The sequence below is a fragment of the Manacus vitellinus genome, unplaced genomic scaffold, assembly GCF_001715985.3.
Source record: "Manacus vitellinus isolate BGI_N305 unplaced genomic scaffold, ASM171598v3 scaffold_5_pilon, whole genome shotgun sequence".
Classification (NCBI taxonomy): Eukaryota; Metazoa; Chordata; class Aves; order Passeriformes; family Pipridae; genus Manacus; species Manacus vitellinus.
Genome location: NW_021940682.1, coordinates 10,121,312 through 10,142,916, shown reverse-complemented (window position 1 = coordinate 10,142,916; position 21,605 = coordinate 10,121,312). Strand labels below are relative to the sequence as shown.

Genomic DNA, 21,605 nt, shown 5'->3' with positions numbered 1-21,605 from the left:
AAACAAACAGCAGCACTGACCCGGTATCTACTCGATGTTCCCACTTTGGGTCTCTGTGGCTCCTCTTGGCGGCCATCAGGATATTCATGCTTATAAAAACAGTTCCCTCCAAATGGACAGCTTCCACGGCCTTCATCAAAGTACCTGCATGGCTTGTTGCTGGAAAGGAAAATATCGCAACCCTTACTGAGTGCAGACCCCAATCGGGACTTGAGAACTCCAGTTACCTGTAGGTCCACAAGGATCTCAGGTACCAGGGGCTGAAGGTATTTTGTCAGTGTAAGACTAACGCACAGAAGTGATGTATTACACAACACGTTTGGGCCAATGCATGCAGAGGGACACTGATGGTTTGCAGTGCATGAGCTTGTACTGCCTTATGGCTACACCACCAGCCTTTTGTGTATAGAAGGGAAAGACTGAGGTCAAAGAACACGGGAATAGCTTTGGGACTGTGTGGTTGCATGCATCTGTGGGCAGATAGGCAAAGATGCACTTCACACAAGGTGGTGGAAAGGAGGTGTGAGGGGGGCTTTACGTCAACACCCTTCTCCATGTGTGCCTTTATCTCTGCAGTCTCAACTTGACAAAAGGCTGCATTGCTCATACCTCATTGCCTCCTTGTATTTCTGAATGAGTTTCTGCTTCTCTTCCTTCTCCTCCACCCAGTACTCACTTGGAATGACAAAGTTAGATGTGATCCGACATTCTGGGCAGGACCTGGGAAATGAACAGACTGTGCTGCAAAATTCCACATTACAGGGCGCTCTCCCTCCTATATAACAAGTCATGGCACATATCCATCTTTAAAGAGGTATTGCACTTGTATACTTGCTGTACGACCTTTTCAGTCTACGTTCTCTTACACGAGGATAACCTAAACTCTCTTCAAGAACTCAACGGCAATGGCAGCTTGAAAAAACACTTCACACGGACTCCTTTTTCTTTAGAATTAAATAAATTTATTTTGGTATGATTCCTGTATTTATTTGATTGGAAGTCTACTTTTTAGAACAGCCTTAGATGGAGTAATGTTTTGTCAACTAAGTGATGCTCCAGGGCAGTAATGAATTAAGCAGCATACATTCTGAACTGGTTAATCTGTTTCTAGATTCCTGTCTGAGTGTCCAAGACATAAACAGTAACCACTGGACAACATGCTACTAAATAAACAGTTATTTTCTACCACTGAGTTTAGCCAACTTAAAATGTATTAACCAAATCAGAGTGTAAATGTTATCCCCAACAATTATTTCACTTCCAAACTAAGTTAGTATGCATTAAGTGCAGTCTCTGTGCAGTCTGCATCTGGAAGTCTGTTGCAAGTTGTCACAAGTTACTAAGTTCTTCCATAGTAACAAAGCACAATCGAAATGGGAAAGTGCCTCACTTTATAATCTTGCTCTCAAATTGCTTAGCACTCCTCCACTTGCGGATGCACTTGAGACAGTAAGTGTGGCTGCAGTTGGAGAGGATCCCAAAGCGGCGCTCACTAGGATTAGCTTTCTCATACACCACCTCCATGCATATCCCGCACACCATGTCTTTACTACGCTGGACGGCAAAGGAAAGCTCCATGTCCTTCTCGTGAGCTTCAATGCAAGACTGAAAAGGAGAGACAAAGAAAACGACTACAGAGACAACTGTTCACCTGGTGGGGTCTAAGCAGGTTTTTAAACTCAGTTTTACTCTGCTGTTTTCCATACTGAATGGAGTATGATTAAACTGAAAAAATCTTTATCCTCAAAATAAAATTTGCTCAGACGGGGAACGATCAGTTCAGAGTTCAAATTCCTTTGTCAGACTTTCCTTGTGAACATGAAAAGGCAATCTAAAAGACCATCCAGTTTTACTAGGCAAAGAAAAAAGCTTCAGGATCTTTAAGCAGACTGCTCTCCCAGCACAGATAAGGAAACCCAGCTGCTTTTGAGTAGGGCCATGACAGGAAACAGTCTAGTTTACAACCGGAATTTCATTCACTGCCTGACCTGCACACACCTTCAAATGGAAGGGATTAGTAACGAGTGATTGAGGAGAGCTAGGAAGCAATAACTTGGAGCTGTTTAACACCAGACAGTTGTTTGCTTACCTTTATGTGCTGAGATCTCTGTGCAGCATCAATTGGATGCAAGACCTGCAGGCCGCACATATCACACACATCCCCATGGATGTACACGCAGTTTTCTCCATAACGACACTCTCCTAATGCAGCGTAGGGGCACAGCTCCTTCTTTATCTCCACATCTGCTTGCTGCTTTTCATATTCTTCCTCAATCACCATTTCCTGCAAGGGTGCTTCAGCACAGAAAGGGGCAGCTGGGAACAGAATGAAAGACAGTAAGCAATACATTCGGATTTAGAGCACCAAGAGTAAGAACATTCAAGTTATCCAAAGAGAATAATAAAAACAACCAAGGTTCATTTCAGTCCAAGTTTCATGCACCCTCAATCTGAACTAACAGTTATTCTTCCCACTCCAGAAATTTCAAGACCAATTTCTTCATCCTTCAACCCAAGAAAGACTAAAGCTATCAAGGCTTCAGTGGTCAGGGTAGATCCATTTACAGGCTAAGTCCACACTAGAAAACTCTGAGTAGTCCTCAGCTTCTTAAATACATTGCTATACATATTCTGGTTCAGCAACAATTAAATAAAGGCTACAGATCTCTCTCTGCTTTTAGAATCAATTTCACATCAGCTAAATTTTTCACATCAGCTAAAGCTAACAGTTTTTGTCCCCAGAAATTACACAGCTAATAAAGGGAGTAATAAAGGTGTATCCAGCATAATAAAATGCTAGTATGGGAACACCACATCAGCAGTTCCTTGTGTGCAGGTTAATTAGCACGTTGCTGTTCAGCATGAACAAACTTTCATTTCTAGACTCCCATGCATCTCTAGGAATTACACAGAAGTGGTTTTCGTGCCTCTCAAACTAACTCAGTTCTACATATTTGCCAAAAAACCTATCCTAAACAGATATTGTCTATCTCGCAGACAGATGAACCTAAGAAACTGAAGTTCAGGCTATTTTCAGTGCATTCTAAACTGGCCATCACTTTTGCAAAACCCTAAGTGAATTCCTGTACCTAATTCTAAATTGAATTGAAATCTGTATTGTTTCTCTTCCCCATTTAGACAGCTGCTGCTTAACACTTCTCCCTGCACCTCCTGAACACACCATTGTTTGGATCACCACGAGTCAAACAGGCCTTTTGAGATTATTACATAAGCAGGATGATCCCTAAATTACAAGATAAAAGCAGTCAGTGTGAAATTGAGGATGTAATAAACATAAAGTATTATTATATTCAGAAAAAACACCAGTAAGAACAGCAGCTGGACTTCATTTACATAACCAGCTGTTACAAGAGTAACAAGTTATCCATGCTGTAAGAAAGCATAACTTTTAGAAGCTGTTCAAGTACTAGATTTGGAGAAGTTATCAGAAACTACCAGAAGCATACTTGGATCAGCTAAAGTGAAGGACAAACTCCTCCTCAAAATGAATCAGAGGCTGCACAACGGCAGTTTTCAACCCCATGGAGCAAAGAGATAAAATAGGCATGTATCAGTATGTTAGTCTGGGGACACAGGTAAAGAAAAAGCAGGTCCCTGAGACCTCAGAGTTTTAGGGGATCAAGCAAATATTGAAGATTAGTGTAGGAAAAAATTAGCTCTCAAAATAAGATCAAGTCTGCTTCTTGAGCCATGTCTGACTGTAGCAGTCACTCACACCGATCTTGGACCAGTGTGTTCATTAGAAACATGTGTTTCTAAAGCAGGTGTGTAATAGAATAATAAGTCACCTGCCAACCTGCTCACTTTTCAGTCAGAGATTCCCAACCAAAGCATGTTCATTACCTCTTCTTCCCCATGAGTTCTAGTGACCTAGCACCAAGAAAAGTAACAAGAAACCATATACTAGGCTCTACCTACTCTTCCGAGTAGCTCAGCATAATATGAAAATAGGTACGTACTTCCTGAAATCCCACTTGCCCTCTCCCATTTGAAATCCATGGTCTTCACTTCCAAAAGAAGTAACAAAAATCACAACTACCATCCAGAATTTATTCCTTCAACTGCTGTATTTGCCAGTGTTTGTTTTAGTTAATGTTGTTACAGATTTTTTACCTAGTTGAGGGCCATGAAGATGATTAGAGGGATGGAACACCTCTCCTATGAGGAAAGGCTCAGAGAGTTGGGGTTGTTCAGCCTGGAGAAGAGAAGGCTCCGGGGTGACCTTATTGCGGCCTTCCAGTACCTGAAGGGGGCCTACAAGAAAGATGAAGATGGACTTTTTACAAGGGCATGTAATGATAAGACACAAGGGGTAATGCTTTCAAACTGAAATTCAACCTGAAAGAAGGTGGGGTTAGATTAGAAATAGGAAGAAACTCTTTACTGCAAGGCTGGAACAGCATGCATATTTTCTGTATCAACTACAGTTTGGTTTCCTCTTTGAAAGCAAAATTAGAGACATTCAGAAGACTCCGCTGACTCTGTAGTTACAAATCCAACACCACTCAGAGTAATATTCACTCTCTATGATTCTGACTGCTGTTTCCCAAACCACTGCTCTCCAGTAGGTGGACTCAATCCCCACCTTCTCACTGCCCACTTCCCAGTCAACAGGGTTAAATTCATGCTAGTGGAAAAACTGGTTTGTTACCTTCAATCCACACACCACCTGCTTCCACTCTGGGACACACTTTGTAGCATCAAAAACATTCATCTTGTAGTACCAGGAAACAGCCACCTAATTCAGTGTTTCTTGTATTTCTGCCTTTCTACTCTTCCTCAATACTCCAGAACATGTAGCAGCAGTAGCTGCAGAACAAATATGGAAATGTGGCACATTTGTACAACAAACAAGTGAATATCCAAAGAATCATTGCTGGTACTGAAGTGAACTTCAAGATACCAGGTTTAGTCTCAAATCAGAGATTCATAGTAGAAGATAAGCATTATAGCCCAAGCTATGCATGGTTAAAGTGCCACCTCTGAATGTTCATCATTTGTAAGACAACTTAAAACACACAGGTTTCTGGCTAACCTTGACAAATAAATTCCATTTTAAAGTTACTAAGCATCTGTACATTTCTCCAGACATTTGATAAGAATAATCTGTAAGGCTTTACACTGTAGGACATACTGCATACATCTACCTGATCACTACAGCAAGGTTCTTCATTTCTGTAGCTTCAAAAAGACAGTGGCTTCAGAACAGTAAAGCTTTTTCAAACACAGCTTTTAACAAGTCACCATGGGAATTAGCATCACGGCACTGTTCAGAACAGAAACGGCTGAGTATGTTTGTATGTTACAATACATCAAATTTGAAAGGATATAAAACAGAATTTGCAACAAGATTCAGAGAAAAGAATGTTATTTAACTTAATCTGGCACAAGTTTCCATGAAAAATGAGCCTGACCCTTAGAAAAAGAAACTGTTTCAGTTAAACTAAGTTGACACTACAATAAAAAATTCATACACTTCAGGAATTCCAGAGAAAACACCAGCTCTTCCTTAAGGAGTAAGTGTATTTAAAAGATCTCTGGCTGTTCTAACTCGCAATCAATTGATTCCAGTGGAGGGCCACCCAGCCATTAATGAGGCTGAAGCCCAAGAAGAGAGACTGACTCTTGTCAGATGTGCACAGGACAAGCGGCAGAAGGCAAGCTGAGGCAGAGAAAAATCCAATTACATACTAGGAAAGAGGTTTTCCCTGTAAAAGTCAAACACTGCAAAGGATGCCCAAAGCTTATGGCACTTTGAACATCTCCAAGGATAGAGATTCAACTAAACAAAGCCCCTGGCAACCTTAGAGCAGGAAATGAACCAAATGAAATCAAGAGGTTCTTTCCAACCTAAACTATTCTATTCTGGTTGAAAGAGTATAAAAAAAAGGGATCCTTTGCCTCAACAAGCACAGAAGCTGTATCTTTTTTGATTGTAGGGTGACACACTAACAGGTAGCAGTCAAGTTTTTCTTCCTCTGGGATATGCTGAAGTCACACATTCATCAAACAACTCCATAATCAAACATCTCAAAAACGCTAGCAAACTGTTTGTGTCACTTGGTCATTCCTTTCCTCTTCACTCTCCTCAAACCAGATCACAGCAGGCTGTAAGCAGCACCCTGGAACACTGAGAAGGTAATTCTCTTTTCAGATCTGAGAATCTGAGTAGTGCTGTGGAGACAAAGTAGCATATAATTTGAGCACTGTATGGCAACTTTGAACTCTTCTGGGCACAAGGTGTCCATTTTGAACTCACACAGTAATTTAAGTACTCAGGGCCTTCAGTATTAGAGAGCCAAACTGAAATGATTTTTAAGTAAACACCTTCAGCCTGCTTTTCACTTAAAATTTAAGACTTTGTACTACCTTTCTGCAGGGAAAGCAGATGACAATTATGCTACTCAAACTGTCTGGTTTCATATGATGAGCTTCTTCAGTCTCATTCTCATCATGGTCTGTCACAGTAATAGCAAGTTCAGTCTCAGAAAGGTAACTAGAATAATTCATTTTCGGCCTCTGGCCTGAACTGCCATGGATGCATGAAAGCAAACATTAGGCTTCAATTCATTCCACAGGAATCTGTACCTTCACTGAAAAACCTTTAAAAGATTGCAAAAACACCCTGAAACAAGCCAACTGGCCCAAAACACAAAGGCAGCAGATTATCTTCCACGAGTAGTGATATTAATTGCATCACCAATATTTTCTTCTCCAATCACATATGCAAACTAAACCTGACAGAAAGAGACCCCCCAAGTCATTCAGAGGCACAGCACAGCAAACACAGTCATGCAGAGACTGTCAAAATACACCCAGTTTCAAAACAACAGTAATAACTGATGTGTAACAGTCGGTCCAACTTCACATTGGAAAACTCAAGCTCGCTTGAAGGGGTTAATAAATATGAATAGCTGCACCCAAAAGCATTAAGATAAATGCACTACATGTGCAATTATTTACAAACTGTTGACCCATGATGGAAATCCACTGCTATCCCATGATCAGCTTACCACGTCCACAGTACGGCTGCCCAGGGACAAACTCCACAGCATTCACCCAGTCCTCAGCACCTACTCCTGCAGCTGCCAGATCCGTGGTTTCATCTTCTATCTCAGCAATAAATTCTTCAACTGTTTCAGGGAGCGGTGCGAAGTCTGAGGACACTGAGGGATAGATTTCTGCATCTGGATTCACATCTGCCACTTCTTCCTGCATTAGTGGCTTGGTATGTTCATACCTAAAAAGACAAACATCATCACGTCAACTTTTCATAAAAAATACTTCTGTAGAGCAGACCAATGTACTGGAAATAAACTGATGAAGATGTGAACATGCTGTTTGGAAGGAGGACCTAGAAATGGCTTGAAAGAGAAAGTCACTGATGACCCTTTATAGAGACATGCTTCCACTTGTGTAATCTGTCAGCACTGCTTAAGGAAACAGAAGGAACTCATGATTTTAGAGAAAATGGAGCAGCATAACACAATTTTTACTTAATTTACACAGACAGAACTTCAATTATGTCTACAACTGGTCAGATACCTACTGTGCATATGCAGTACTGCTGAATGAGAAAAATTAGTTCATTCACTTATTTCAGAGAACCCCACCAACATAAACGATTCTTTTCCTGTGTCTGAGCATGTTGTGTCATTCAGATTTTACACTGAATTTTAGTATTTATTTCTAATGTCTCTTTCAACTCACGGTGGAAAATGATGCTCAGAACACTTTGATCCCCACCACCCACAAACAGGAAAGCACCATTTCCCTCAAAAATCTGTCTTCTAGCAACTAGTAGACTACACGGGGAAAATAAATTACAAGTGTACCTTTGAAGTCTTGGATATTTGCTGCCTAATTTCAAGGACAACAGGAGGGAATTTTTTGAGATCATACAAAAGTTTTAAGTGACTGTGATTAATTTACCTTTTGTCAGATTGAAAACACCAAAGTGTCACAGTTCTTGCACATTAAAGAGATGCTCCCAACCAAATGTCAGCTTTGAAATCCTAATCCTATGAAGCCCAAATTTAAAAGTCAAGCCTTCAGTCCTCTACATCAGTGGCCTCCAAAGTGCATGCACCCTATGAGGTGTGCAAGACAAACCACGGGGGTGCAGGAAGAGAATACTAGAGCTTTTTGTAATTTTTTCCCCCCCTTAAAAAAGAAAGCATTAATATTTAACATACAGGTTGACAGCAGTGTCCTCACTCAGCCCATATGTCAGAGGGTCCCACGTGTGGTATGTACGAGGTGCCCTGCAAGAGGAGCAGGTGTTCCATCACCCAGTGGGGCTGACAGTGGCACCCCCCTCATTCACTCACTTTCAGCATATTGCAACACATTGCAGTTTGCTTGTGCCCACTTAAATGGATTGACAGATGATATTATCTTGTTTTACCTAAAGTAACCCTGACAAAGAGAACAAGTGCCTTGAAAAGATTTCCCCAACTGTGTACTGATGACAGTTCTGATAATGTGAGCAAAAGCAAACAAGAAAATGTCAGAGCTAGCACTTCTACTCCTACTACTGCAAGCTCTTCATCAGCCACTCTACAAAGTAAAAACAATGCCAGCCTATTCAGCTCTGACAAGAACTTGGGGGGAGGGGGAGCACAAAATAAATCAAGATTACCAAGAAGGCAATTTGAAACAAGGATTTACACCCACTGTTATTAACAAAGAACCTTGCCCTCAGTGTATACTGTACCTTGAGATATTAACTAATGATAGCACAAAGCCATCTCAATTAGCAAGACACTGAAAATCTGAACATCCAGAACATGAAGACAAACCTCTACAATTTTCTCCCACGATGTTTCAAGTCATACCATACTCAACCCAGTGCTTCAGAGAACTTTTCATGAAAGTGCTTAAAAGCCTCTTCTGAGGCTTGTTACATAACAATGAAAAACAAAAAGCCACATACCACTGGACCACTTGTTCTTCCTACTGTGGTAAAAATGACTGAAACTACATATGGAAAACAATATGGTGACAAAGTAAAACACGTTCCTTTGTCAGCAAATACTGTTGGGAAACATACAGAAAACACTGCTAGAGATCTGAAGAAACAAGTACTAGAACTAGTGTGAGGAGTTTGTTGTACAGGAAGAAAGTACAGATGTTTCTCACATGTCTCAGCTTATACTTGTTACATTCTGTTTCAATAATAAAATACACGAAGAACTACTTTTTGTGAGACACCAAAGAAAAGATGTACCAGAAGAGAAACATTTTCAACAGTAAATGACTACTTTAATAAAAATAATGCTTTATGGGAAAATTGCAAGTGAAATCACTGAAGGAGCACCTGCTCTGACCAGAATAAACGATTCCAGGGTAAGGTTCCAGAGATAACACCACACCAGAAATTCATTCACTGCCTCATTCATAGGTAAGATATTGTAGCAAAGATGGATCCAGAAGCACCCAAGAACTAAGAAGGCCATAAATATAGTCAATTTTGTAAAAACAAGGCCTTTAAATAGTCAAAGGTTTACAACAGTTCAGAGTTGCAGAGCCACCATAAAAATCTTTTCTATCACACATATGTTTGCTGATTATCTCATGGTAAAGCAGTTAAAAATTGATGACTCAAGGATGAGTTATGTATGTTTACTTCACAAAGACAAGTGGTCCAAATTTGTGACCTTTTCCATGATGACAAGTCACTATTAGTAATAAGCTACTGAGCAGATATTAAAAAAAAAAAAAACAAACCCAAAACCAAATACACTCAAAGTGCCCCTTCAAGGCAAAGACATTCTAAGAACACGTAACTGCTCTTCAAAAGAAACCTGTGGTATGCAGACAACATTTTGAAAATGAAATATTTCCATCACTATGCAATTTTATTGGCAAAAACTATGCAAGTGTGTCAACTCCAAAAAAAACTTCCGTATCTTGTACACTTAAAGCTTGGAAACAATTCTCTAACATGCTTAAAAAATTTCCAAACTCAGAGGTCCTGTGCATTTTGAACCCATTTGCTAAAAATATAACAATGCAACACCTTCCAGCTAATCTGTAAGAACAGCTGATTGACATCAGGGAAAATGGAAATTTACCAGCTAAATTTATCCCACATTAGTAAGTGCAGCCAACAACACACTTCCTTTGGGATCCGCGTATCTCCGTGAAAGATCTTTTTCAGTTCTGACAGCCATTAAAACCAAGGAGTGAAAAAAACTGAACTTCAAATGGGACCTTCGAATAACTATTACAAAGTGTTAAACTGAGATTTTAGAAAACAGTGAATCCCACTGAATCAACATTACTGTCAGTAAAAAAATATTATTACTAATAAGGCTTTTAGTGACAGCAACAATAGTTTCGGACTGTTTATAAAATTTTTATTAAATATTGTTTATTTCACCTTTAATACATCCTTTCTTAAATTCTGATTTGTGTGTATGTTTTATAATGTACATAACATTAGCACAACAGCAGATACATATAAACTATAAATAAATATGTATGTTGGTGGGAGCTCAGAAGTTTTTCACTGATGGAGGCATGATCCAAAGCTTGAAGACCATGATCTAAATGATCAAGAAAGCAACACCGGCACACAGAAGGCTACAGGGAGGCTTTTTTTGTTCTCTTTCTTATACATATGTGAAAGCAAAGCTAACTATGAACCACCATATTAAATCATGATGCAAATATTTAGTCATTCATTAGAACTGCAATAAGACAGAATGTTAAAGCTTCTGATAAACTTCAGTAAAATCAATGTATGATGAAACAAACACCCCTAGGCCTTTGTAAAGCTTTGCTCCACTAGGACAGTATCAGTTTCCTTTCTTCACAGTTTATTTTTTTTTTTTAATAATTTCAGGGGTACAGTTTAATTCATACTATGTTTTCATAATGTACAACTATTTTGTACAGGCAGTATTTTAGTACTTACATGACAAACTCCAATTACTTTTCCAAGATGGCAGTTCAAGTGTCAGAGTACCAAATCCTCAAGAGATAAACGATATCAGGGGAAAAAAATTCTTACCTGTTCAGCTTTTATTGTCACTTAACAAATGTAACTCAGTTTTATCCACTCAACTAGTCTGAATGTAGTCTCAGATTTCAACTAATCTACTCACATTATTAATAAACAAGTAAACCCCACATCTTGACAACTATTACTTTTACAAAAACAAGGTCTCACCTTCACTCACTTATTTGCATAGCAAAGCAAACACTGCTACTTAGCAAGAGAACAGAGTACGTGAAAAGCTATTTTTTTAAATTTCTGAAGTTGCAATGAAAAAGGAGAACACTAAGATTCACTGCCGTTCTGTGAGCTCTCTACTCAGGGATTCAGAGTGAAAGGACTGCTGCAGGAGGGTCAAGAGCATTTCCTCACCTGCAATGATCTCCATAAGCACAGCATCCTCGCTGGTAATACCTGCACACCATGGCAGACTGACTCGTGGAGAGGTCATGGGAGTAGCGGCAGTTGTCTCCTTCCTTGCAAACTCCATGCATGAAGTATCTGCAAGACAAAAGATTACTGTGAATTAAGGAGAAGCACTGAAGTTGCAAACTAAGTATTTGGATGATTTTGTTATTCTATAAATCAAGGTATGCTCAATTAAGAGCAGCACTAAAGACTCGTGGGACCCTGCTCCAGTATAAACATAAAAATAAGAACATCTGAGAAAAGAGGAAGCCTCAGCTATTCCACTGAATTGCACAGCACATTTAGGGACCTGCCCTCACAAAAGCCTGAAAAAACCCTGTAAAGCAAACAGTTATCCTGGGCCATGACACAGAGGAAAGAGTCTTGGACAAAGTTTTTACTTGTAGTTCCTGTGTTCTGATACAAGCAAAAACCTTAGAGAATCCCACCACCAAATCAAAGAATCAAAACCAGACACACCCTAAACAAAATGCCTAAGGGTTTAAATCTATTCTGAATTCATAAATAATTCAATCAAAAGTGAATTTCCTCTCCAAGAATGCAAATCATGTTTGTGATGGATAATTACATCTGACAAAACACATGCATTGATTCCTGCAATAGGAGCCAAATAATCAGTTGAAGCACCCTGCTTCAATACTGTGCTGCCTGTCTTGAAAGATTTGGATAGTTTCAAAGCTTTTGAAAACAGTTTGCTACATTTTAGCATGTCCAGTAGCACAAGCTTAATCTTCAATTCAGCTGTTCAAGAAAACAAAACAGTCGTTTTCAATTTTAATTTTTTTAATTTTAACCTAGAAGACTCAAGTTTCTTGAAACAAAAAGCACTGTAACTATTCAGATTCAGTATGCTCACATCAAAACTACAACTGAAAATACCAGTTCAAGTACATCTTTCCCAATCCACATAAAAGTATTAGCCAAGAAAAAAAAATGAAAAAAATGAAAAAAAAAAAAAAATTCAAAACCTATGTTAGAGGTAATTATGTTTACCAACACTTCAGTTGAGAAAGAAGCAGTATTGGTCCCCAGACACCAACTAAGTTGCAAACTCTGAACTCACTGGAAATAGGAAGACCTCATAAACAAGAAAATTTGTGAGGATTTAGGTTACACACAAAACACCACTTGAAGAAAGACTGAGAAGCAGATTATGCCCTTCTAAGCCCATACTGCTGCTGAATGGGGCAGTCCTGCCCTCCTCCTATTGCACTTCCACCATTTTGCACAGCCAGCAGAACCTGGTCCTCCAACCAGCTGACTACACTGCCACACAGCCAGCACAGGAGAGAGGGATCATCTTTCAGCAGCCCAAACCAAGATTCAGTCAGCTCTTCATAAAATAGTACATTCAGCTGATATTCCTAAACAGGAAAGGTGACAAGTTGTTGAACTGCAAAAGCATTTCTGCACAACTATTTAGTCCAATATATTTTTAGGAAGTCAGATAAGACCAAGTGAATAATTCGCCAAATGACATTTGCAAACCAGTATTAGGGAAGATATTAAAACCTGGGGTTGAGTTTTAAGAGATGCACAATACCAGAGTGTATTCAACGTACTAAGGTAAAAAAAAAATCTGAACTGGTTTTACAGACCACCAGCTGACACTTGCCATCAGGCTGCAACTCACCCTCAAAATCCCCTGCCTGTACACTGTAGTCACGTATTTATTAGGTAAGAAATGTGGCCCTGCATAAAAAATAAGCAGTCCAAGACCAAGATGAAGCTCTGCAGGGTCAAGTGGCAGTACAAACTGCCAGCACACACCAGGAACAGGGTGTTGCAAAAACAGAACAATACCCAGCCTTGCACTCTCTGCTGTGAACAAAAAACACACAACACCCCCCACCAACCACCAAACCCCCCCCACCAACAAAATATCATAACCCACCCACAAACAAAGTCACTTCAAAAGAAAAAAAAACAACCCAACTACCCATGAACTCACAGAACCAGAACATAACTGGAATTTCTGGCTTGCTTGCTTTTAAGAAATGGGAGTCATACCAATAGGGTAAAAAAAATAATTCAGGTTGTTTAGTGTTTGTTCTTTAACAAGTGTTATCTCCACCCTTTGCTGATTTCTACACAGCATTGCTTCCCCCATGTGTTGGGGCAGCAACTTCATAGCCACCTGCTGACTCAGACCAGGAAATGGCTGCAGATGGAACGTGACATTCCTTTCACTGCCCCCATGGTTATTTTTAATCTAGATCAGATCACTGCCCAGCCACACTGCTCCTTAAGCCAACAAAGCGTTGGGACAGCACTACAGCTCAAATAAGTGACTAAGAGAAAGGCACCAGTCTGAAGTGAGGACATCTGATAGAAACCACTTGGTCAACACGACTTATCCTAAGTACATAATCCTCAAAATTAGACTCTCCCACTGCTTCTCAGACAGAGGAAATGGAGCTCCAAGTCTTTTTCTTTCTTTCCCAGTTTAGGTTAGGAAATCCTCTGCAAATACAGACTCTGTATAATTCTGAAAGTTGTCACAATTCATTATAGAGAAATGGTAGGATATAAGGAAAAAGACCAAACGTAAAACACTCCCAAGTTCAATTTAATTCACACATCACTTTTTAAGGTCTTCAATCCTAAACAGCAAATTCAGCATCATCTGAACAAGAAGGCTGGAGTGGGAGGGGAGAAAAATGTATTTCTCCAAGGATTACACCAACTTCCTCCACAACCCTCCCCCTCACCAAGAGGTAAGATTTTTACTGTAAGGTCACAAGGAATTTAAGACTTTACATATTGAATTGCAGCATTTGGCTAAAACATGCTTTAGTCACGTCAAGAAATAAACAAAGTGCATTATTTTGGGGGAAAAGGTAACAAAACTTATTTTGGAGAGCATCTTTATACACACAGATTATTAAATTTAACTCTACACAACAGCAATACCAGCCTCTTCATTCTTGTTATAGCAGAAAAAGCATCCTTAAAACTGAGAGACAGATGAGTTATCTGCCTCACTCAGTGACACATAGAAGGATATTTGAAACTTGCATTTGGTCAGGTAGTCAGAGAACACATGTAATTTCATCTGAAAAAGTAAAATTAGATCAAGACGAGTATATAACTGGATTTTCTCTGAGTCTCTGTGATGCTGTCATCCAAAAAGCAATTATTCTGGCAGCAGTGCTCTCTGCCTTTCCTATTCCAATATACAAGCATAACTTGGTTAAGCTGCATAGGGAACCTACCACAGAACTCGTCAGAGTCCAAGCCCAGATCATCTCCCCCGTTCATTCACTGCGTGACTGTACAAAACACAAGTGACACCAACAAACAGAATAGAAGAATTTTCAACACATGGCTAGTTACAAATGCCTTGATCAAAACAACATATCCTTACATCAATATGCAATGCTTCTTTCCATAGCTTTTGAAATTTGCAATGGGTTTCCTTATTCACATGGGGCTTGTTCTTTACTTCATGTTTCTACTTTCAGGTAATGCTGTTTTGTTTATCAAACTACTGGTTTTGCTAAATTAGAATGTCACACCCAACAGCAAACCTCGTTCAAACCCCAACCCATGGCAGTGCCTGGCAGACAGGGATCCTCAGATAACAGCCAACTGCAGCCATTAGCTTCTTCAGGTGCCATAAAGAGACTGGGAATTCCCAGGGAAGAAGGGAGCAAGGAAGAGGCTAAGCATGCTGATCTAGCACAGCATTCAGCCATATTAGTGGCTGATGACATTCTACTTGAGTTAGTAACCTTAAGAAAAAGGGGAAAAAAAGTTGGTCTTAATAGCACTGAGCTCCTTGTCCCTTCTTCTCCATAACCTCCTTTGGCAAGACGTTATCAGGAGATCCAGAACAGAGCAGCAACAGAAGGAATAATACAGGCAGGTTTGTGCCCCACATCTTATCCCTGGTGCTGCACTGAACTAAGGCATTAATTGACTACTGCACATTCTTTGTATGAAAAGACAGATAAATACCTGACCTAGGTTTTCAGAAAGAACAGCAAAGGTAAAACGTGTAGACAGCTCTCAAAAGACACCAATTAGTTGCTAAGGGTTTTATTTACATTCAGTTATTAAACAAACACGTGAAATGTTATGCTAAAAGTCATCAAGTTGATGTAAATAGATTACATCTGGAAAACATAAGTATCTGGAGCAAACAGTGCCAAGACTATGTAAAAACAGGTTTGCTATACCACTACTCCATAAAACCATGTATCCATCTCAACTGAAGGACTGAGAAACTTGGCAAGGATCACCCTTCTTTTCCTTATTTCAAAGACAGCAATAAGAAAAAGATCAGAATATTAAATTAGTTCTGAATAGTTCTGCTATTTATTCCAGATTAAATATATTATAAATTATTACAAAGCACAAGAGCCTTGAAAACAGCTAAATCACAGAAGTAATATTAGAAAACTATTTTTCATCATCTCTTAGGGAATATGATGATTTCCTATATTTCACTGTGAGACTTCTAAACTTTAGGTGCAAGAAAAGTAGAAGGGTAACATCAGCACAGCTATGTCTAGGAGAAATCGAAGTCCTTCATCTTAGTCACTGTCTCCCACTCTGAGATATTAATCATCCATCCTAAGGATATCACACTGGCACATTAAAACTCATTAGTCAACCTATTTATCATATCAGGTATTCAAAGGAGCAGCAAGCACTTATGCTACTAATTTTAAACCTCCCAGTTCCAATGGAACAGCAGTATTCCTTTAGCAGCCATGAAGTGCTAACCCATTTATACTGAAGGGACCACTGTCTCCCAGAAGTTTTTCAGGCAGCATTTACTGTCACCCTTATGATGGTTCAAGTAAAAAAGCCTGTGAACAAACAGAATTGTGCAGTGTTACTCAGACAGAAACTGCTGTACCTCCCACACTAAAAATGTGCATTTTGAAACTTAACCCCTTCATATTACTGTTAAATCCTCAAGCTCATTTATAAAAGTAAAACAAGATCTAATAATAAGAAACATATCTTCTTGAATATGAATACATCCTACTGAAACCAAACTTAGAAACCCAAAATTCTTATTGCACATTCCCAGAAGGCCAAGTCAAAATTGTTAATTTCACTTTAAAGTCTGAGGAAAGCTATTCTGCCTACAACTGGAACAGCCCTGTAAAAATTAATAAAGCAGGCAATGAGATAACTAGCAGGATTAGTCAAAGAGAACAAAGAATGGAGATGTTCATCAGATCGTTGGCCAAGATCTCATTGTTTAAGCTCACATTAAAGGACATTAACCATTACAAAAGAGTAGCTTTAGCTTCCTGCTAGTCCAGAGTGTTTGTAACTAAATATATTCCCTAGACAGACTGACTGCACTGCAGGACCCTGATGAACTTGACTGCTTCTGTACTATGGCAGTTACTGTCTTCAATAAATCGATCCTGCATCTATACCTGCCTATAGCCGTCCCACAAATCCAATTTGGCTAATTCAGCCTTTCAATCTCCAGAAATTACGAGGCAATCTATATAGAAGGAGCACTGACCTTGCCTCGCTCGTAAAGCTGAGCTAAGCACGGCCTCGGCCACTTCCTCCTCATGTTTAAGTGCCCGGCATCAAACATTAACCCGGGGGCTCGCCGGAGGAGCTCTCTGCAGGAGCCCTCCGAGAGCGCTGACAGACGGTGCTTCCCAAAGGGAACCAGTTAGTAGGGCATTAGCCGAAATAAATGTCGAATAGGGACGTTTTAAACAGGGCACACTGAGCAGCACAGCAAGGGACACAGTAAGCAAGATCCTGCCAAAGCCAAGCAGCAGCTCTTCATGCTGCTGCTGCAACCTGCAATCGGCACAAATATAAAAAGAAAATGCAGGACAGATACAGAGCTGAAGCAAGATCTGGAGCCTCCTCCTTTCTGCCCAAGAGATGTTCCTTTTTACTTCCAAGTGACTCGGAATGTACTTCCTCAGAAACTTAGTCGGGCTACAAGTAATTTAAAATTTATTATTTTTATTTTTCTTTATTTAAAAATAAAATTGAAAAAAAATCAGGACATACTCCTCGATGTTAATCTTGGATTACCATTTGCTTTCATACAAACTAATATGTCTGCATTCACAAAACTGTTTTAAATTCCTTTCTGCCTGCCAACAGACTAGCAGTGTAGATTTAAAAATAGTCCATCTGGCAAGCTTTAAAACACGCAGCACGGCTTGCATAACCCCATACAGAAGATTTATCAGAAATACGGTTTAAGGGAAAACGCCGATAGGAAATGACGCAGCACCTCGGTGTGACACGGGCAGCAGCGCTTCTCGCCTCCTGCAGCCTGCCCTGACTTATTCCTGCTCTCCTCTTTAATAACTAATTGTCGCTGCATCAATCGGGAATTGGTTTCCAATTTTAAATGTGGATTGAAACGCACAAGCGCTCGAATTACTTCGCATTTCCTGCTCTGTCGCGCTTTGCGGGACGCGGCTGCAGCACTTCCTTCCCTTCCCTTTCCTTTCCGGCCGCCCTTCGCGCCGGGCGCTGCGGGGCCGTTCGCACACAATGAACAGCAGCCTGCGGCTCCGAGCAAGGCGCCGGCAGCGCCTCCAAACCACCCCGGGCGCGGCGCGGCCCCAGAAACAAACCCTATTGCGCGGGTCGGGGCCAGGACCGCACCGCCCACCGGCGGCCCGGAGCCGCGGCCGCACCGCCTCCCGCGGGAGCCCCGCCCGGGGGTCGGTGGCGGGTCCGGTCGGTGCCGGTGCGGGCCGCAGCCCCGGCCAGGCCGCGGGGCCGTTTCGCCGCGGGGGGCGCGCGCGGGCGGGGCGGGCGGGAGCGCGCCCCCGCGGCGCGGCGCGCGCCGCGCGTACGTGACGTGGGGGAGGGGGGGTTAAGGGGGCAAGGGGGAGCGGCGGCAATGAGGGAAAAGCTCCTGCGGGGTGAAAAGAAGGGAAGGAAGGATAGGGAAGGGAAGGGAAGGACAGGAAGGGCGGCCGGCCCGCCCCCCCCCCCCGCCGCGGACACGGCGCGTACCTGCAGGTGACCTGCTTGCCCAGCCGCCTCCCCCCGGCCCCGCGGAGGGCGGCGGCGGCCGCGAAGTCGAACGCGGCGGCCGCCGCGCTCCAGGCAGCGCGCGCGGGCGCGCCAGAGCCGCGCCGCCGCCGCACCGCCAGCGCGGGCACCGCCTCCGCACTTTCTGTTTATCCCGACGCGCGGCAGCGCCGGAAGTTCCGGAGGGAGCCTTCCGGCCTGGGGGCGGAGCGCGCCGAGACCCGCCCCTCCCTCTGAGCGGCGGCTCCATTGGCCGAGCGGGGCGCGCGGGCGGGAAGCGCGGGGCGCGGCCGGGCCGGTGCTGCCCTCGCGCGGCCGCGCAGCCCCGCGCGCGCCCCCCGCGGCGGGGGAGCGCCCCCGACGTTCCCCCGCGCCCGGGCCTCGCCCCGCCCGGCAGATTCAGCTGGCGCCGGGAAAGGGCTTTTTCCCGGGGGCAGCAACACGGAATGGCGACATGGCGCCGGCCAGGAGGTGGGGGAGCAAAACGAGTCAGTGGCGCCTCAAAAGCCCGACCCGAAAGTCGTCACTGAACCACTCCGTGCTGCGCTTTTGGGCTGAGAGACATTGCCTCCTCCTGCCGTAATATCTCTCTCACTGGGGATATTCCAGAACCATCTGCACGCAATCCTGTGCCACGTGCTCCAGGGCGACCCGGCTGGAGCAGGGAGGTTGGACTGGATGTCCCGCCGTGGTCCCTCCCGACCTCACTGGCTCTGTAATAAATCCTGGTTGTGAAACTCCTGCTTGCCCAATCCACATCATGTCCTTGGCTTCTCACTGACGGGAGTCTTGAGCCAAGCACTAAACACACCCCAAAAAGACAGTGACAAGCAGGGGTGCAGGGGCGAGGTGAAGGGGGAAGTCTGTCCGAGCAGTGTTACTGGTGTTCTGCCTCCCTAATTAAAAATACATTAAGAAATCAAACATATCCAAGCCATCAGTCACTCTAGAAAATACTGAAATGAAGCCTTTACTCTAAAGATAGGCAGTAGAACACCATCCTAAGATGACCAGACTTTAGGAAGTGCACTAGACAGGAGAGAAGAGGTAAATCTGTTCTCAGGTTGCCTTGAAACAATAACTTGAGTGCCCTCGAAGGACCTAAGGAATGAGGCAATGTGAATGCTGGCGTTTTCTGGTATATGCAGAGTCCAGACCTGGGCAAACACAACTCTGAATTAAAAGGAGGTGAAATATACATATCAATGTTAAGAGACTTCAAACCAGGGTACAGTTATGCATTTAAAAAAAAAAGGCTTGTTAGAAGCTGAGCTACATAGGATTCAGGTCTGGGCACAGAGATGTCTAGTTCTTGGAATGAACATGATTGTATAAGATCAACCTTTACCCAAGACAAGAAGCACCCAGACAAAGAGCTTGATCCAGGTTCTCTGTGCAGCGTTGATAGTTGGGAGCAGCAGACTCCTCCTGAGATTATCAATGCCAGAGAGTTTGTAAATTCAATTTCACAAATCTGTATTATGAGAAAGCCTGGATGTTCAGTGGAAAACTAACCCATGAGGATTGGGAAGACCTTTTAAAAAAGTTCATATCAAAAAGAAGAAACTTATTTTCTGCACCTGAGTCCATCACAGAGCATTTTTCATACGATGTTCAGCACTGAAACAAAAGTTTAAAAACTGCACCATGTGTGTATGTTCAGTCTTTAATTCTGTTAGAAACAGCAGGAGGAAAAAATATTTCATACTAGGGGGGAAAAAAATCAAATACTTTCAAGCCATTAAGATAAACTGGAAAGCTATTTTGGATCCATTAGAATGATCATGAAAATCCCCTGATGAAAGTGGAAGGATGTTAGACAGTTAAAGAGGTTAAATCACTAAAGAGCAACTCTGTCAGACCATCATATTGGTTAGATTGTTGCCCTGGCAAGACAGGCAGTTCCAAGCACTGTAATTCTCACAAAAGTAAAATAAATAAATGGTTAAACGTGTTCTCTGTGATTCTGCATGTCTCTAGTACCTCTTCTGGATTCTGGTGGCCTAGAAGCAACCTTATACAACAGAGAAACACCAGTAAGCAAATTCCAGCCTAACAACTCTTAACAGACTCTCAGAAAGCAGGTACACAGGGAAAGGAAAATAGTGTCCCATGGCAGACATGACAAAAGTAATGTGAAGCTTTACATTTCCCTAATGCCTTGGATAGAGAGGGCCCTGAGAGACAAAAGGTTTCAGGGGAGATGGTAATTGGTGTGGGAATCACTCAGGAATGAAAATGTAAGGGTGGCCCGAGGGCCCAGCTCCCAGCAGGCAGCAGGAATTTGCCATGGCAATTTCTTTGTTCCCAGCCACTCCCATTTTACCCAGCAACCTGTTTAATATTAACTTCTACTTCTGAGGCCTGGAGGGGGAAGTACCAGCAGCAAGCTGTGGGTCACTGCAGGCAGATGGGACTGAGAAGGGAGTTACACGTTGCCCCACAGTTCCTTACAAACCTGTTGTTACTTACAAACCAGCTGTTCTCCAGGGCTTTCTCTCCTTTCTCATCTACACATTGTAGTTCCGACTGCTCCCAAACCATCATCAGCCATGTATCACACTGCAGAAGCCTGCTGGGCACAATTCCAGAACCTAGGATATGCACAAGATCACAGGAGCATCCTCAGAGAGCTGAGTGAACAGCTCCATTTTGTCTCAGAGACGTACAGGTTCATATTGCAAGGCTGAGCTATAAACCCAACAGGCTGATTTTCCACCTCGTTTTAGGAGAAAAATAGCAAATCAAGCAACACATTCTTAGCCCTGACTTATCTGACAGGCTGAACTGGGGTGCCCATTGCATAAGATCATCTTGAGATGATGCTGAGAGTTGGAAACTGAGTGGCTTGATTACTAAATCATCTTGCCTGATAGCATGTTAACAATGGGATGGCCCAAATAGATTCCTAGAATACTGCAGATTTAGTGGAAAATTAAATGATGTCATAATTTGTGCATTTTTTCCAAAAATGTTATTTTATGTACACATTTTCTTTACAATACATCTGACTACCCATCCCCCCAGGAAAAAGATACTGTTCACAAAATCTTCAGTATCCATTTATGGCATCTGAGGATGCAATCTATCATTCCTGCAATTAAATTCCTTCCAGACTGGGTAACAGAAGTCAGAGGCGGATTGTCTTTGTAACTCAGCAAGT

The 21,605-nt window shown here is 42.1% G+C and overlaps 1 protein-coding gene across 4 annotated transcripts in view; it reads right to left on the bottom strand.

Moving 5' to 3' along the window:
• MKRN1 (makorin ring finger protein 1) overlaps positions 1-21,605 on the bottom strand; it is a 31,237-nt gene that overhangs the window by 2,006 nt on the left and 7,626 nt on the right. Inside the window, exons 1-8 of one of the 4 annotated variants that reach the window (XM_029963630.1) lie at positions 18,425-18,478; positions 11,396-11,524; positions 7,035-7,261; positions 4,135-4,275; positions 2,090-2,316; positions 1,391-1,605; positions 610-720; positions 21-159 (exon numbers count right to left, since the gene is read on the bottom strand). In XM_029963630.1, the coding sequence (XP_029819490.1) occupies positions 21-159; positions 610-720; positions 1,391-1,605; positions 2,090-2,316; positions 4,135-4,275; positions 7,035-7,261; positions 11,396-11,517 (1,182 nt within the window). In that variant the 5' untranslated portion in view covers positions 11,518-11,524; positions 18,425-18,478. Of the gene's footprint in view, positions 1-20; positions 160-609; positions 721-1,390; positions 1,606-2,089; positions 2,317-4,134; positions 4,276-7,034; positions 7,262-11,395; positions 11,525-17,687; positions 17,878-18,424; positions 18,479-21,605 lie in introns of those variants that run through there. The other 3 variants (XM_008923369.3, XM_018080358.1, XM_029963632.1) reach the window with 3 other exon arrangements.